At 36.1% G+C, this 17,994-nt stretch overlaps 1 protein-coding gene across 1 annotated transcript in view; it reads right to left on the bottom strand.

Moving 5' to 3' along the window:
* LOC124363415 (gem-associated protein 5) overlaps nucleotides 1-17,994 on the bottom strand; it is a 68,801-nt gene that overhangs the window by 17,569 nt on the left and 33,238 nt on the right. The window contains exons 11-22 of the mRNA XM_046818665.1: nucleotides 14,904-14,999; nucleotides 12,602-12,731; nucleotides 8,768-8,949; nucleotides 7,585-7,703; nucleotides 4,187-4,367; nucleotides 3,282-3,376; nucleotides 3,152-3,236; nucleotides 3,017-3,106; nucleotides 2,882-2,971; nucleotides 2,747-2,836; nucleotides 2,633-2,701; nucleotides 2,477-2,602 (exon numbers count right to left, since the gene is read on the bottom strand). Of these exons, the coding sequence (XP_046674621.1) occupies nucleotides 2,477-2,602; nucleotides 2,633-2,701; nucleotides 2,747-2,836; nucleotides 2,882-2,971; nucleotides 3,017-3,106; nucleotides 3,152-3,236; nucleotides 3,282-3,376; nucleotides 4,187-4,367; nucleotides 7,585-7,703; nucleotides 8,768-8,949; nucleotides 12,602-12,731; nucleotides 14,904-14,999 (1,353 nt within the window). The remainder of the gene's footprint in view (nucleotides 1-2,476; nucleotides 2,603-2,632; nucleotides 2,702-2,746; nucleotides 2,837-2,881; nucleotides 2,972-3,016; nucleotides 3,107-3,151; nucleotides 3,237-3,281; nucleotides 3,377-4,186; nucleotides 4,368-7,584; nucleotides 7,704-8,767; nucleotides 8,950-12,601; nucleotides 12,732-14,903; nucleotides 15,000-17,994) is intronic.

Consider the following 17,994-nt stretch of genomic DNA (forward strand, 5'->3'; position numbering starts at 1 on the left):
TGGTAAAAATAGTTTAACCACTCTCGACATCAGTGGCAAACGCACATCAGACCCAAACAATGATGGCAGATCATTTTAATAACTTTTTTATAAGTGTTGCAGATGAGACGTTACAAAGAAGAAAACAGCCTTGCAACCAACAACTGTCTGTAGAGACAGAGAACCTGAACACTCCTTCACTAGTTCTCTACCCCACAAACTGTGAAGAGGTTTATAAGACTATAAGCTCTCTAAAACCTAAAACCTCATCTGGGTATGACGGGATATCAGCTAAATTAATTAAGACCTGCAAGGAAGAACTAGTTAACCCACTGGTTGAGATTATAAATAAATCATATTCCTCAGGGACCTTTCCAACGCCTTAAAAACTGTCAAAAGTATATCCTAAGTTTAAACAGGGATCTACTACTCAAGCATCAACTACAGGCCGATTTCTCTAATATCGACCTTTTCTAAACTGATAGAAAAACTGACCCTGACTAGACTCTTTCACCACCTATCTAATAATGGACTTCTCCCAACCAACAAACATGGATTTCTCCCTGGCAGATCAACCACCTCAGCTTTAATCAACTTAACAGAATACATAATTGACCAACTTGAAGTCGGTAACACCACCACTGCCATTTTCCTGGACTATAGCAAGGCTTTCGACTCCCTTAATCATGACCATCTTATGAAGAAATTGGCCCACGCTAGGAATTCGAGGACAAGCTCATGACTGGTTCAAAAGCTACCTCACAGGAAGAAATCAAATAGTTGAGATGAGCTATGTCACCAACAAAACCATTCAACAGGTCAAGTCCAAGCCAAAGAGTATCATCCGAGGAGTTCCACAAGGGTCCGTACTGGGGCCAGTTCTCTTTATCCTATACACCAGTGACTTCACAAGATATCTGAATAGTTATAGCCAATGCATTATGTATGCAGACGACACTGTCCTACTTCTTAGTGATGAAAACCCTAATCAGCTGGAAGTAGCATCGCACATAGCTTTTAACATGGCAGTCCAATACTGCCATCAAAATGACCTTGTTATTAATGGGAAAAAGACTCAACAGTTAATCCTGGGAAGGCACAAAGACAACACATGTCGACTACCCGAATCAGAAGATAACAACGTGACAAAATATTTAGGTATACTAATTGACGACTCTCTGTCCTGGACACCTCATATAGACCACCTCTGTAACAAGCTGAGTACAGGCCTCTTTGTAGTGCGAAGAATAAAGTGGATAGCCAACGCAGACACTGCAAAGACTGCATACCACTCACTATTTGAGAGTCATCTGCGCTATGGAGCTTCAGTTTGGGGTGCTACAACAAAGCACAATCTGGATCGACTATTGATCATACAAAAACGTGCCATAAGAATACTGGCCGAGCTTCAGCCCAGAGAAAGCTGTAGAGAATCGTTCAAAACCCTAAACATTCTCACAGTAGTAAACCTCTAACATTATGGAAACAATAATACACCATCATCTAAAGTCACTACAGCCTTTGAAAACCAGCAGGCCAGATGCATCACTACAATACCCGGCATAGAGCAAACTACTGTCTCCCTATCCACCACCGCTCACTGACAGAAAGAAAACCAAGCTACGCTGGAGGAAAAATGTGGAACGCCCTAGCCCTTGCAGCTGAAGACAATGGAGGACAATGTTTCCATGAAGAGCTCAAAAATTGGCTACTGGCCAACCCATTCTACACGATATCAGAATTCATGAACCGGGGATAACAGCAAAACATTTACATTACAATCAACCTAATGTAATAAGCCTATCACAATTTTTTTACAACCTCGTAAAACTTGTATTTATGACGCTAACACTGTTCTTGAAGAACATGTAAATAAAGAAGTATTGTCTATTGTCTATTTAAAAAAATTAGATCTATATGAAAATTGCCTACTTGCTTCCCTTCGTTATTTTAATTTCAAAATTGTAGTATTCTGTCAAAAATAAAATGATTTAAAAACCAATTTTAGAACTTGTTTTAAAGGAAAAAACTTTTGTTTAGACATTTTATTAAAAACAACCTAATCCAAACATATTTAGATTCATTTTAAAGATCTCATTTGGATATAACAACTGGTAAAGTTTACTTTAAAACATTATTTTGTATACTTTGTCAACAAGTTGATGTAATACATTGTGCATATTGTATCGGCGAATCCTGTTACTAACATCCTTATAGATGACACAGAATAAGCAGAACCCATGAAAGTACAGATACACAAAACAATTCAGTCTAAAACAGCAATCATGTAAAACTACATTATCCACATTCTCCCATAGTTTTGCTGATCAGTTTAAACAACAGGAGCCGTCCTCAAAGTGTTAATAGCTTATGCACAAAACTTCTTTCAAAACCAACAAGTTACAGTGTTATTGAGAAACTGACTACGTATAACACCTCATAGTAAAGAAAAGATGCAACTGACAAATGACACAGACGTATAGATAGCCACACTTACTTTTAGCCAGTTCAGACACACCCACAATGAGTTCTGTGGCCTCTTCAGCATCAGCTCGCTCCTTGTCCAACGCCCCTTGGCGCTCCTTCTCTATAACAGACATTGACACATGATATAATGCATAGTCTCATTTACTTGTAGCCAGTTCAGACACACCCACAATGAGTTCTGTGGCCTCTTCAGCATCAGCTCGCTCCTTGTCCAACGCCCCTTGGTGCTCCTTCTCTATAACAGACATTGACACATGATATAATGCATAGTCTCATTTACTTGTAGCCAGTTCAGACACACCCACAATGAGTTCTGTGGCCTCTTCAGCATCAGCTCGCTCCTTGTCCAACGCCCCTTGGCGCTCCTTCTCTATAACAGACATTGACACATGATATAATGCATAGTCTCATTTACTTGTAGCCAGTTCAGACACACCCACAATGAGTTCTGTGGCCTCTTCAGCAACAGCTCGCTCCTTGTCCAATGCCCCTTGGCGCTCCTTCTCTATAACAGACATTGACACATGATATAATGCATAGTCTCATTTACTTGTAGCCAGTTCAGACACACCCACAATGAGTTCTGTGGCCTCTTCAGCATCAGCTCGCTCCTTGTCCAATGCCCCTTGGTGCTCCTTCTCTATAACAGACATTGACACATGATATAATGCATAGTCTCATTTACTTGTAGCCAGTTCAGACACACCCACAATGAGTTCTGTGGCCTCTTCAGCATCAGCTCGCTCCTTGTCCAATGCCCCTTGGCGCTCCTTCTCTATAACAGACATTGACACATGATATAATGCATAGTCTCATTTACTTGTAGCCAGTTCAGACACACCCACAATGAGTTCTGTGGCCTCTTCAGCATCAGCTCGCTCCTTGTCCAACGCCCCTTGGCGCTCCTTCTCTATAACAGACATTGACACATGATATAATGCATAGTCTCATTTACTTGTAGCCAGTTCAGACACACCCACAATGAGTTCTGTGGCCTCTTCAGCATCAGCTCGCTCCTTGTCCAACGCCCCTTGGTGCTCCTTCTCTATAACAGACATTGACACATGATATAATGCATAGTCTCATTTACTTGTAGCCAGTTCAGACGCACCAATAATGACAAAATATTTGGCAAAAACATCAGTACAGTTCTCAAAACACACACATACGTGCGTGCATCCGCACACAGACATATACACTGCACTTACACATATAACCATCTGTGACTCTGGATAAGTGGCATGATGATGCCTGCAAAATTATTTATGGAAAGGCCCAAGTCACTTCTATGGTCCCCAGAGTGTACGTTCAACACTAATCCGACCCCTCATCTTTCGACACGATTCTGACAAAATAATTTTTGACAGTAATTATCATTTTAAACTATAGAACAGCAGTTATTAAATTAAATAAATTTCTACACAAAAAACACAGAAAATACGTTTTGTCACAAATCGAAGTCGATGTTGTAACACTGTCTCAAATCAAGTACAGAACAGATATCATTGGTAAAAAGTACAAATATGATACAAGAGGAATTTAAAATGAAATAGATAACGTAGTAATATTCTTTAATTATAGCATATATAAATCATATTAAACCCATAAATTTAGTGACTTTGAACTTGAAATGCATTGTTTTCCTCTAATCTATCATATTTCACCAGAGTAAATCAATGCCACATAATTTGGTTAACTAGACAGAAGATGAAATACTTACTCTTTGCAGGTTTGACAACTGGCTTCTGAGCCAGCTGCGAGATAGACCAGTGACGTACAGTGTTGTCGCTGGAACCCGAGATGACCATGTCAGGGTTCAGAGGGTTAAACAGGGCACACATGACAGCCATGCTATGACCCTGGTACACGCCTAGACATTTCTGGCTAGGCACATCCCATATCTACAAAGGTGTATCATTAAAATTCAATAATCAGATGACATCTTAACATTCGTAAGCTATAAATGCCCAATACTCATGAAGTACACAATTTTCACAGTCAAATTGAATAGAATTTAATTTTACACTATTATTATAATATTTATATTAACCATTTATAAATATGAATCAGCCCAGAAGCGGGCATTCAATAATTTCAAACTATTAAGTAATGCCAGTTTTATAATGTTTTCTTCCTCTTTGGTCTGTGAATTGTGAAAATGTTTTCTTCCAACAGTGAATGTAGTAGTCAAAAAGTGTGGTTCACACCATATTTTTTTTGTATTTCTTGTGCCAATAACTGTCTTTATTATGAAATTTAGTGAAAACAAAGCACTAAAACAGTTCATTATTAGTATTTCTACACTATTTGTTGAATGATAACATAGGCTGAGTTCTTCAGAAATGAAAATGTCTTAGCTCTTAGACAAGTATTGCTACGTGACTTAACTTTTCAAGACTGAAGGTGAACTGAAGTCAATGAAGGCAGTTTACACTCTTTTTAGTGAACCTATAATCTTTCTACTGAACTTTATTTGGAGTAATTAAAAGAAGTAAGTAAAGAAAATATTGCCATTAACAACAATAGTCTTTTACAAGTACTTAAGAGGGGGTTAACCAGCCATGGCAATAAGTACTTGGAACCCAACTCAAATTTCAACGATGTTGTGCCGCAGCTAGTGTAGTAGCACTGAAATAAACCAGTTCCATACCTGTGGTGAACCGGGTGTCCACCGGTCTGGCTGTCTGCATTCTACTTTCAAACCAGAGCCTCTTGCCCCTCAAACTTCACTGTGGCTCTAACTACAGCTTTCCTGTTACTGATCATTAATCAACTCGAATTTTAAAGTTGTTTTTATTTGAAAGCTTTTATTATGTATAGTTCCGGGTAGCTTTCTTTACACATACTTGACAACCGAAACTTATAAAGAAGAGAAATATACAACCATAACAGTTTGATTTAAAACTAAATAGGGAACTAAGGAGTTTGATTCCTTTGAATCGAAACTTGGTTGAATTGAAACACTGATTTATTACATCACACAATAAATTATAAAAATTTACAAATTGTAAATAAAGCATCCAAAGCTAGGCGTGTAAGGCTCCAAATTCATGTAGGAAAAAATTCTAAATATTTATCTTTTGACTGTGAACCATGTAATAAACCATGTTGTAACATTTGTGAAATTGTGAATAAGACTGATCAATTCAAAAGTAGTGTCACTAAAAAACTTATCCATTAGCTAGTAAATTGGACTGTACCCTCAACAATGCAATTTACCAGCTAACTTGTAGGTTTTGTCCTAAGGACTACATTGGACAAACCTTGAATTCTCTGCGGGTAAGAGAGAAGCTTTGAGAATTACTATAAACTCAAAACTATAAGCAAAAATTAAACCTTGTGAAAATAGCTCTCGAAAGAATTTAAATCTAAGGAATTATGAATTGGCACATTAACTCATATTAAAATCTAAACAACCGTATGGACTTAACATTCGCTAAATTATTGTTTTCCACTTGAATCCTTAGATTCTTATATAATAAATTTACAAAAATTCAAAATTGTATTATATTACTTTTATTTTAAAATCAACAACTTCAAAATTAGTTGAAGTGCCTAAACTTTTTACATTTTTAAAAGTTTGTTATCAGGTACTTCTGCTTTTGTTTGTTTATTTTTATACAGTGTACTTTTTATTTGTGCAATTGAAAGTGTTATAAGAACAAAATATTGTACAGTTAATAATTGTAGTTTTCTTTTGAACTTTTCTAATGAATACTATATATAAATTATTGTGTTGATTGTTTCTTTTAACTCATTAATATTTAAGATTATAATTTGATATGTGAAGTATACTGAATTAGTTATATTGAAGATTTACCATGCGATATAAACTTAATTGGGTTTTTTTTCATTTCAACAAAAGGAATTATGGTTAGGAATTTCTTCTGATTAGAGTGCTTCTAAACTCAAACAAACTTTTTTTATTTCAGTTAACGATATAAACATTGGATAGCAAAAGACATACACTTGGATTATAATTTTATATTCTCATCACAAGAACATTCAAACACACATTGTTGTACTCATACATCACACTGATTTTCCGATTTTCTCTACTGTCAACGCCAGTGTCAGTTTTCAAAATGTGAGGCATCCCAATTATATGCCAGAAACCCGACAAGCATTATTATAAAATTCTTCTAATGCAAAAACATTTAAGTTAATCTACAAAATACATTCTTGGCCATTAGTGCTTTTTTTAGTAGAATCTGGCAATCTGTCAATGATTATAACATAGCCTGCAAGGGCAAGTGTTCATAAATAACCGTTCTGTGTTTCAATGATTGTCTATGTATCTACTCTAACATCCGTATGTGTCTAGGTCCTTTCCAGATACATTTGTTGTTGTTTTCTATGTTGTTTTTGGCAATACAACAAAAACAATTAAATAAAAGGATTTACCATAAAATATGTTATTTAAACCTAATTTAATCAATGGTCTACCCTTAAAAGCCGTCTGCAATACAATTACTTTGAGTTTTTCCCACCAAAATAATTTTAAATCTCATAATCTTATACTCATAGTTTTATACTCTTGTTGTTTATTGTACCACTATGGGAGATGTCTCATTTTAAAGATATGATTAATATTCATGCAGACTTCTTAGTCTTTGATGTAAAGTGTATGTATACTTTTTGAATATTTGTTGAATAAACAATGAAGTATAACAAAGGTTGAGATTTTTTCTGACTAGCCCATTAAAATACAAATAAAAATAAAAAGCGTTTAAATACATATTAATTATATATTTAAAATGATACATATACCTTATTCTATGACTAAAACTAAGGGCGTAAAACTGCATGGATTTTGTAGCAAGGATACATGTTACCATGGGCTGGCAAGTAATGTATTATTACTCAAAATGTAAATACTAGATCAATTACACCGAAATGTAAAATTTAAGTATAATCGATCAATTAAGTTTCAGGTGATTGAATAACATACAGACAGACACCATTCGATTTGTATACAGCTCCATACATGCTCACTTCAAATTCCTAGCTTGTTGGAAAGTGGTTCATAATTTAATTAATTTGCATACACCACCGAGTAGGTCAATCAATGTTTGTGTTAAGCTTTATAAATAGACAGTATCGAAAGGTACCAGTTACCTGCACAGAATGGTCGTAGGAAGCAGATAGCAGCCGACCGTTGAAGTGTGGACTCCAGGCCAGACCTACTATTTTCTCAGAGTGTCCTGACAGTGTAGCAACCAACACTGGTTGTCCTTCTGTAACATCAACACGTTTGCTTAACAACAAGTAGATTACAGATAGAACAACATTACTCAATGTCCTGACAGTGTAGCAACCAATTTTGGTTGTTCTTCTGTAACATCACAGTCCCGCTTAATATCAAGTAGATTACAGATAAAAAAATATTACTCAATGTCCTGTCAGTGTAGCAACCAATTGACACTAAAAAAAGAAAAGGACCGAGCATGGAGCCCTGGGAGACACCATGCTCCATCTTAATGGGCCTAGGTGATTCACCATTCCAATTAACTTGGCACCTGTCATCAAGATAGGATTTAATAATCCTGATTGCATCATCTCCCAACCCATAACGAATAAGTTTCTTGAGTAAAATTTCATGAGAAACACAATCAAAGGCACGTGACAGATCACAAAATAAAACAGAAATGGATTGATTACCTGAAAGATCTTATAGAATAATTTCTACAAGATGTTCTTACATTACAGCAGAAATGGTGAATATATCTCTGTGGAAACCAAACTGCGCATGGAGTAGAAGATGATGCAACTCAAAGTGGTAATACAATTAACACTTTTAGTATATGGTAACAGTCATTATGCGAAAAGTGTTTTAAAAACAAGTGGTAAACACTTTTAAATACCCCAAGACAAAGGTAGGAGAACATGACAGCATTCTAAATGCAACAAAACATCACAAAAATTAGTATTTATGGCATAATTTCTCAACCATCCGAGATAAAGCCAAACTTTAAATACAAAAATTATAGTTTTGAAGAGAGTTATTGATAGGTGTTATAAAAGTCATACTATTTGAATTTTTTAAGTTTTACATCATGGACGGGTGATCTGCTTCACCCTGTAAATGTGAAATATTTGGCAAGCAACCTCGGCAAAGCGTATTACGCGACTCGTTGTATGGCATACTCCTACCTTATTATGTAGTTAATTTTAAATTCCTACCAATTAATAATATTTTAAGAACAGTTAACGAGAATGAGAAGAAATGAGAAACTGTACAGTCTCCTAAAACTTCTAGAGTCGATTTTGATGAGGTATTGGTGAGAGGAAGACATCGCACCTGCAGGAATGTCGTAGACCTTGATGTTTTCACAAGTGATGGCCAACCAGTCCTTATAAGGTGAAATGTTGTTGTCACTAGCCACAGTCTCCGGATGCCACTCCAGGTTGTTCATGAGCTTCTTGTGCGGATACACTGTGTGCATCAGCTTCAGTGTCTCACAGCTCACAATATACACCGACCTGGGACACCACAGTAGTTGTGATACAGTGCAACAGAAACAGAGATTCTTAGAAAAATGATAATATATACAGGGTGTAAACTAAGTCCTGTTACGCCTGGATATATTCCAAACGGATTGAGATATCGATGTACAATCTTCACCGTACTTATTAAAATACTTTTTCTTTATTTTATGGCGGATAAAAAAATTTCCCCCCTTTTCAAAGGGGAGTAAAAGGAGGTAACTTTAAAATTTTCATATTGGAATCCCTATCTTATGACATATAATTTTAAAGGTCTATTAAAAATAAATACAATGACACTAAGAAACATCTCTACGGTGTTTCTAGCAAACGTTATGGGCAAATAACGCAAAAGATAATAATCTGTAGGGACAATGCCAATGTCTTGCGCATATCAACACAGCGCATGCGCAATATCTTACAGTAAAACTTTCAGGTGCCCAGCTTATCCTTTATGTAGTATCTAATTTTTGTGGTGTGCATAGTTTTGGTAAGAGGTGCCTTTTTCTAGTTTCCATTACAATGTAAAGGGTTTTTTACCCACAACTTTTGCTAGGAATGTTGTAGAGATGTTTTATTCAAGTCATTGTGTTTCTATTGAATAGAACTTTAAAATGATATGTCACAAGATAAGTGTTGCAATTTGAAAATTTAAAGTTACTCCCTTCTACCCCCTTTTGAAAGGGAGGGGGGGAATTCTTTTATCCTTCAAAAATAAAAAAAGTATTTTAATAAGTATGGTGAAGATTGTACATTGATATCTCAACCTGTATGGAATATATGCAGGCGTATCAGGAGATAATTTACACCATGTATAATAATGATAATAAAGCAACCTGCTTTTAATCTTACATCATAATAGTTCTCATGATGTTTGTCGGCCACATGACCGCTATTACTAGTCTACTGATGTTCTTTCTTTAGTTTTCTCAAACACATTTTTAAATGTTCTATAGATCTCAGTAGTATGTAGAAGTTGAAGAACCAACTGAATTTATTTTTTACTGAGTAACATTACTGATATATTGTTTCAATTGATATAAAAATGTGCTATGTGCTGTAAATAAAACTAATAATATAAACGCAAGGCAAATCAAAGTGGTGAAAAATTACAATCACACTGCGACAGCGATGTGCAAATTAATTCACCCCCGAGACACCAACGGCCAAACAAATCGATCCGCAATGGCTTATATTAATTTAGGAATACTATGCTCACAACCTTGTACACATTTCTAAGTACATATTTTAAAATTGGTTGATTGTAACAAAAATCATATAACTTTATCATAAACTCTGTAGCACTAACTGTAAATTCTGATGTACTATTATAAAGCAGGAAACGTTTACATCTTTTATTGGTGTGACACTTTAGTAGTTGTCAACATGAAAATTAAAATTAATGAGCAACACTAAACTTGTTAGAATGTCAATGATTGTTTAACCTGTTACAGCCCAGTACAGCCACATGGACACAATAGTATGCACAGTATTTACACCTGTATGTACTATTTCCACTTGAAAATTTGGACTATTACAGCATAAGTTCTTTGTGGCACTTACAATAATTTTCAGGATATTAACAATGAACTGAATGCTGCTTACTGTAAAAGCAGTTATTTTGAAATTAATAACCTTTCAGTGATTGTGGCGGAAGAAAAAAAGAGGAGATTGGTGAGAGGGTGGAATACCAGGGCAACTTTTGACATCTGTACAAAAAAAGACATGGGACATTACCGATCCTTGTCCTTTTTAACTTTGAATGATTGCTAATGTCTGAAATGTTCTTATCCTTTAAATTCATCTTTAATGACGAGCATTGAAGAAAGAATTCAAACTGTCCACATAGCTCAATAGTCCTATAGAAAACCCCAAATTTCATGCAAGTTGGTATATTGATAGCCACAACATTAGATTAAAATGTAATAATTACTGGACAGACGTTGTATATTATTTTATCAAAAATAAATGAATAATGTAAAACAATGGCAAAAATTGTACATGTTAAAACTTGACTTTAACATATTTAAGATCAATTTTCACAAATCTATTAGCTCGAAACTAATACAGTAGATTGGGCTTGAAAATACCCTGTCATAACGAATATGGATGTCTGACTTGAATTATTGTGACTTAACCCTGATATCTTGAAAAACCCAGGTCATCTTGAAGCTCTTGATAAACCTAAAGAAGTCCTACCCCAACAGGTTATAGCAATGTGCTATAATACAGATGTCTCGTCCTAATCAGTGCAATCACAGATGATGCGAATAGCAGCCTCCTTAGACTCCCTGCAGAAGCAACATAAGTCCTACCATGTCAAAATGTAGTAGTTTAATGGTTTTTCCAATAGAAGAAGTCTCCCATTGCACCAGAAGCCGTAAAGCTGAGTTATTATGGCTTATTTGAGTCACACATTAGGTATGGAATTATATTTTTGGGAGGATCTTATTAGGGAGACCTTCGGAGAGCACTGATCTTGCAAAAGCATATTTTGAGAGTCTTAGCCAACCTCCAATCAAGACAATGCTGCAGGGATGCTTTCAGAACTCATGAATTTTAACAGCTGTATCAATTTACATCTCTGAAGTGGCTTTACACATCTGCAACCTCTGTACCGTGGCCTGTAACAGTGATATTCACATGTATAATACCAGGTCTGCAAACGACTTGCCTATTCACAGAACCACACTATACTCTAAGAAGCCGTCTTACGCAGGAGCCAAATTTTTAATCTCCTTCCTGCAAAAGTAAAGAATGGTCCTGCAGATGGATTTCGGAGAAGACTTCAGCAGTGGCTAGCTGAGGATCCAGTCTATTGTTTGGAAGATTTTAAAACACATGCAAGAGACTCTAGCTAAACATTGTAATTTATTGTAACTGACATCATTCTTATCTTGATGTTGATGAATAAAGATTTCTATATTCAAAAATTTGTGACAGCATTTTTGACTTTACACATAGCTAAGCCACAAAAGGGTTCCAGGCCCATGAGTTGCAACGTAGCTCCAGTGCTCTCCAACCTGTTCATAGTCTCAGTCTCTGCAATACCCTCATACCCCTGTAGCCCACATCAGAGTACCACTTTTACAGGTCACCAAGTACTGTAGAATTAGACAAGATCAGACCAACTTGCACACAGAAGTGCATCTGCTGAGAGATTTCAGTGGAGCTTGATTGTCCAACAGGAGAGACCATCCTTCAGTTTTCATGATAAGTTGATCCAGGCACACACATTATTGCAAGCATTTCTGCTTGACAGTCAGGAAGGAACTTAGGGCCTGAGAGGACCAGGTCCTTTGAGCTTAGATCCACCCCTTCATCCTTCCTTGACTCATCTGTGTACCAGATCTGTGTAATATTTTCAAAACAGGGGCCACCTGATGCACCTTTTAAGGATGTTCAAAGCAAAATTGTTTTGGCATAATATGAACATATGTGAGTCCAAAACTAAAAAAATGTTAGATCTTTTCCTCTGTTTATAAGAATTATATATTCCTTAGTGTTATGTGAAATGGTAAGCACCAGAATTTTTCTGAAAATTTGTCATCATCATTAAGTAATACAAAAAATTCACTTCACAATCCTTCCATCATTAAGACACATTTGAAACAAAGAATGTTAGGCAAATTACAGAGACTATACATACCCATTTTCACTACCAATAGCAAAGCAGGTGGAGTCAGGTTTGAACACAATATCTGAGCGGATAAGAGAGTTGTGCAGTCCGAGGCTTTTATCAAAGCTATTCAACAACGCAGTGTTCAGCGACTTAGGTTCTGCAACATTGTGTAATGTATGATTAAGTTGTTGGTCCACACCATTAAAACACATTATTGGCATTGGAAAATATTCAATATAGAAAATTAAGAAACACGTATAACGTGTAGTGAAACATACATCTGGTCTGGTGGTGGATTACAGAACTCACTAATAACACACATAGCAGGTATTCGCAAATAATGTTCTGTTGATTTTGAGTTATAAAAAAATCTTAAAATAGGGATTTCTAAGTGACATAGATATTGTGAACTCCTGTTTATTCAAGGTAAAAAGGATTAAAAACCTTGGATATGAAAAAATTGGGTTAATATGAAATATAATACTACTATTATTGTTAAAATCTATGTATAAAGGCAGAAATAACGAAAAAAGCGTGTTAAAAAATGTTACTGTACACACCACTAATATTAACCATACAATTACGATGAATTACAATCATCAGACCTCTGCCAAATCACTAATCATGATCACGATGCTTTTGCAAGATTCGTCATGACGCTATTGCTAAAGCATCAATTGATGTGTTTAGCATAAATTAAAGAAACATAGTTGTTTTACATATAATATACATACAAAAAAGGTTAATTCTCTTCAAGAAAAAGCTGTTGTATAATGATTTGACACTTTATAAGTTTTTATGTATCTGATTAAACTTCTTTTAGACAATATAAACTGTATAAATATGTACAATAAATACGAAAGATAAAAAAATTTGTATTTCTACAATTTTCAAACTAAATTAAACCACATCTGTTTTATTGCTGTGACAATAATTACATTGTATGGCAAACAAACGTCAATATATATATATATATATATATATATATCGTATGGGGGACAAAGGCAGCTATCCATAAATAAATAAATTAAAAATTACAATCATTCAAAAGTACGTAAGAACAAAGTTCTTGAGTCATAAATTAAAAATAATAATAATAACAAACGTCAATTAATAAAGATATCCTAAAATTTCTGCCATACTTACTACACATTAATACCTAACTTCGAACAGCGGGGTCAGTCTTCTAATTGGGTGGCCTCCCAGTTGAAAGCCAAAAACATTTTATTGTGCTTCCATTTTTGCAAAATCATACAACATACAGCTACAACCAGAAAACTCCCTGTGGGTTTAAATATAAAGATTGCTCACAAAAGGTTGTCACAAACTTCTGTGGGAGATAGTATTCATCATTTCAAGCAAAAAATGTCCTATAAATATGGTCAAGAAATGTGTCGTTTAGCAGCTAGCCTCTATTTTGTCATTTTTATAAAACAACTAATATCTTTAGAACTATTTAAGCTAAGGAATCCAAATTTGACACATGGTTTGAATAGATAAGAAAACAAAAATAATAGTTTTATTTCCTTTAATATTAAGAAAATGGCGTCTGTTGAAAATATTTAAAGTCAAATTTAAATAAAAACCCATATAGTTATAAAAAATGTACTAGACAACAACTATCTGACCAATTTCATTAAAATTCCAACGGTAATAGTTTCAACAAAATCCATCAGTGCATAAGCGAACACAACCACTTTAAAGGCACGCTTGCACAAGCCAGCAGCATGAAAAAAAATATTTTAAACCCAATGGAAATTTAAAAAACTAAAATTTTAGATTTACTGTTTAAAATTAGCTATTTAAAAAGGTGGTTTTTAAATATTAAACTCCATGCTTGACATTTCAGAATTCCCCACATTTAGAAAGATTGGGGGGGGGGGGGGGTGGCATCTAATGTGAGCTCTTTCTGTATTTGCACACACATATGTGGATTTCTTCCTATAAAACAAGTAGCTTCATATAACTTCATTCTAAACTAGATGCTCACTTTAAATAACTTCCATTATGACTTTCAATATAATCTATAATTATTTTAGCAAACATTCAGAAAACCGGACACTTGCAGTTTATGCGTAGTTTGGCATTGAAAAGGTCAAAACATAATTTATTGAAAAAGTCTACAGTAAAAATTGTTACTCACTTTTGAAGAACACTGGATATACACATTTGAAAATTTCTATATATCAAGGAAACATAACTGCGACTTCTAATTTGATTTCTAGACCAAATCTTCAATGTTCTTTAATTTAATTACTTCAACTTTCGAACTTAATTTTTCAATTAGTCTATTTATTTATATGACACCTTAATTTCAGAGAATACTAACCTTCATTAGATTCTTCAGGTTTAGCAGTATATTGGAATATATCTCCATCACCAACAGAGTACAAGACCAACTTGGTTTTGTCAATGTCTGCATCGTCTGTTCAACACAAGAATTCACATTAACTAGAACCATTTTGTGATCTCCATTACTTAATATAGAGTCATATTAAGACAAATTGCTAACTAACATTCCATAATGTTTTCAAACATCACTTTTGATAATAAAAATGATGTATCAAGTTTACATCAACAAGCATTTATAATACAGTCTAGTTACTTCCAGACTCTTTTATATCAAATTTGTGTCACATGTATATCCAAAGTCATTATCATTATAAAAAGTTAATTGTGTTTATAATAAATTAAACATACCCTGTTTTTTAAATATTTAAATGATAAACATGACATACAAAATTTTGTGAAATGGTTATATTGAATGGTTACAGCTTTAGTTAGAATTCAGTCAGCACTTCTTTTACTTTTGTATATACTTCCCCATGTATAGTATTGGAGAAAGTAATGTAATAAAAGTATTGTATGTCTTATTTTACCTGGCAACATTAGGGCTACCTCGGAAGTATACCATGAGGCCAACCAGTTTACAGTTTCCGCAGGTCCTCCTGGGTAATTTCACCACCCTTATGAAGACTACCAAAGATGGCATAGCACTCCCTTACTATTGCAGGGCAATCAAAGGTGTTCGTCAGTTTCCTGCTGCCAGTCACACAATCTACAGAGCGGATCCTCCCAGAAAATGCTGACTCAGAGAATGTGCTTCCTCAGATGACCATGTCCCGTAATTAGACCCACAATCTGAGAAGAATCTACCTAAGGAAAGAAAATCAGGTGCCACCCTGGGAGAAGGCAACTGTAGGACCATTCTACTAATTCTTAAGACCCGGATGCAGTTCCCACCTTCTCACATATTCAGTGTGAACCCACTTTAAGACACCTAGAAAGGATTCACACCTAGATTACCACAGAACGGTTGAGGCTCTGTCATGTTGGACACTGAGGCCAAGTTGACTAGAGCATCAGTTCTTTTGTTCTCAGAGACCCCTCATAACCACCAACCCAACAAACAGTCACATTGTTGATTTTGCCAAGGGAAGAAACAAACACACAAGAGTCCAACGCCTTTAATGCTGTCTGCCCACCTGTGAAAATCCTAATCGTTTTACTCCTAAACCACAGACGAAGATTCTCATGAGCACATTCCATAAAGGCTGTAACTTCTGCCTGAAAACAGTGGGATAAGAATCCATAGCGACCACTAGCTCCTATATATTCTCACTCCCACATTACCAGCACCTGTGACACTTTTTGTTTTAAAGCCATTCGTAAACCATTCAAGCTCAGTTGGTGGAATGTTTCTCTCCCTCCGACCAAGCCTCCCTAGAGGTATAACAATCCAAAAGGACTTGTCGAAAGAAAATTTTTGGGGCAGCATCTGATCAGAGATCATGTACAGAGCATTCCTCTGAATCAGGTTTCTAATTTTGGAGTGCCCCGTTGCAGGCCGAGGTTGACTAAAGCCCCGCTTCCTGAAGGCAATAGGCACTCCTCCTGGCCACCCACATGACAATTTCCAGGGGAGCGAGGTTGAAACAGCAGTCTAGAGCCGCACCCGGAGCATTTGGAAAGGTCCCAGTGATAGCAATCCAAGCCATCCCTAGGTTGCTAACCAGACTAGTTACCAAATCCTGGCCTTCATTTTTGCCCCACCTAAACATTAATTCAGGTAAGATGTAAAGCCTCTGGTTAAGTCTTTAAGGCCCACCTATCACACGTCTGCATTGCATCTAGGACCATTTCCTTTTGGCGACGACCCTTTCCAGATAGGGTCCCCAGTTCAGAACCCTATCAAGGATGACGACACCCAGGTACTTGACCTTAGGCTTTTATCTCGATGGAAGAGTCTTTCAATAAGAATGGACCAATACCTTCTACCTGACGCCTTCTTGTAAAGACAACCACGGAAGCCTTGGTGGGGTTGACACTAAAGCCCATCCCACTACAACAGTTTCCCACTATGTTCAAAGCAGCATTGGTCAGTTCCATGACTATCGTGTTGAACTTGACACTCACAAAAACCACAATATCATCTGCATACCCTTGAGTTCAAAGACACAAACAGGTCGTCCACAACTAGGTTCCACAGAAGGGGAGAAAGGACGTCATCCTGGGGATAGCAGTAGGAAGCATCTTACTGCACATTATCCTATAAGGATTTATGCATGGCTTCTGGAATTCAGGATGTTCAGGACGGGTACGAGTAGGAAATTAGAGATTGCCAGGATCACACGGAACATCCACTACAAGGAGGGCAATTGGGCATAATTTAACATTTTATGACCCAGTTAAAGTGGGCAGAAGGCAGTACTCACTCAGATTTAGGCATGCAAAAACCTTTAATAATGAGGGAGCTCTATTCACTCCAACCTCATCTTTCACAGCAAACTAGACCTGTTGCTCAAGTAATCTCTTTACCTCATCATCTTTACATTTGCAGTTAGTGATGTGCCACTTGCAATCATTTATTGAGTTTGGATAGATATAAGTGACACATCTGTAAGTACCCAGAGTAAATTTTAATGCTATTCACTTCAAAATTGTTCATTTAGAATGTAATTCACTCTGAAAGTATGTTTATTTACAACTAGAGAAGTGTAATGTGTGATAATTGGAGTGTCATCAAAGTCTATGGCATCTTGGAACCATCACTCAAAGTGCAACCTCGTGTCGTCGCAACCGGAAGATGGAACCATCCAGAGGAATAATAATTAATTAATCGTGGATCTGCCACTAGATTCCCTCTATCCAAACCTAACCAGCTTTGATGACTAAAGATAAACTAATAATTTAGGTATGGTTCCGAAAAGTTCCTTAACAATTATACTTAATCCTAGACCACGTACATTCACTTCTACCCGGTCCACTCTACCCGATCGCTGCACAACGACTCCCACACAACCTCCGCTCTCAGCCTGCTAACCTAGCAGGAATCATCCTTCCAGAACCTGTCCAGAAGAATTCCGGAAAGTAGGAGGCTCCTATTGTTTAAGCTATGACCTAGAGGTCTGTGCAGCTGG

Source organism: Homalodisca vitripennis, chromosome 5 (assembly GCF_021130785.1).
Source record: "Homalodisca vitripennis isolate AUS2020 chromosome 5, UT_GWSS_2.1, whole genome shotgun sequence".
Classification (NCBI taxonomy): domain Eukaryota; kingdom Metazoa; phylum Arthropoda; class Insecta; order Hemiptera; family Cicadellidae; genus Homalodisca; species Homalodisca vitripennis.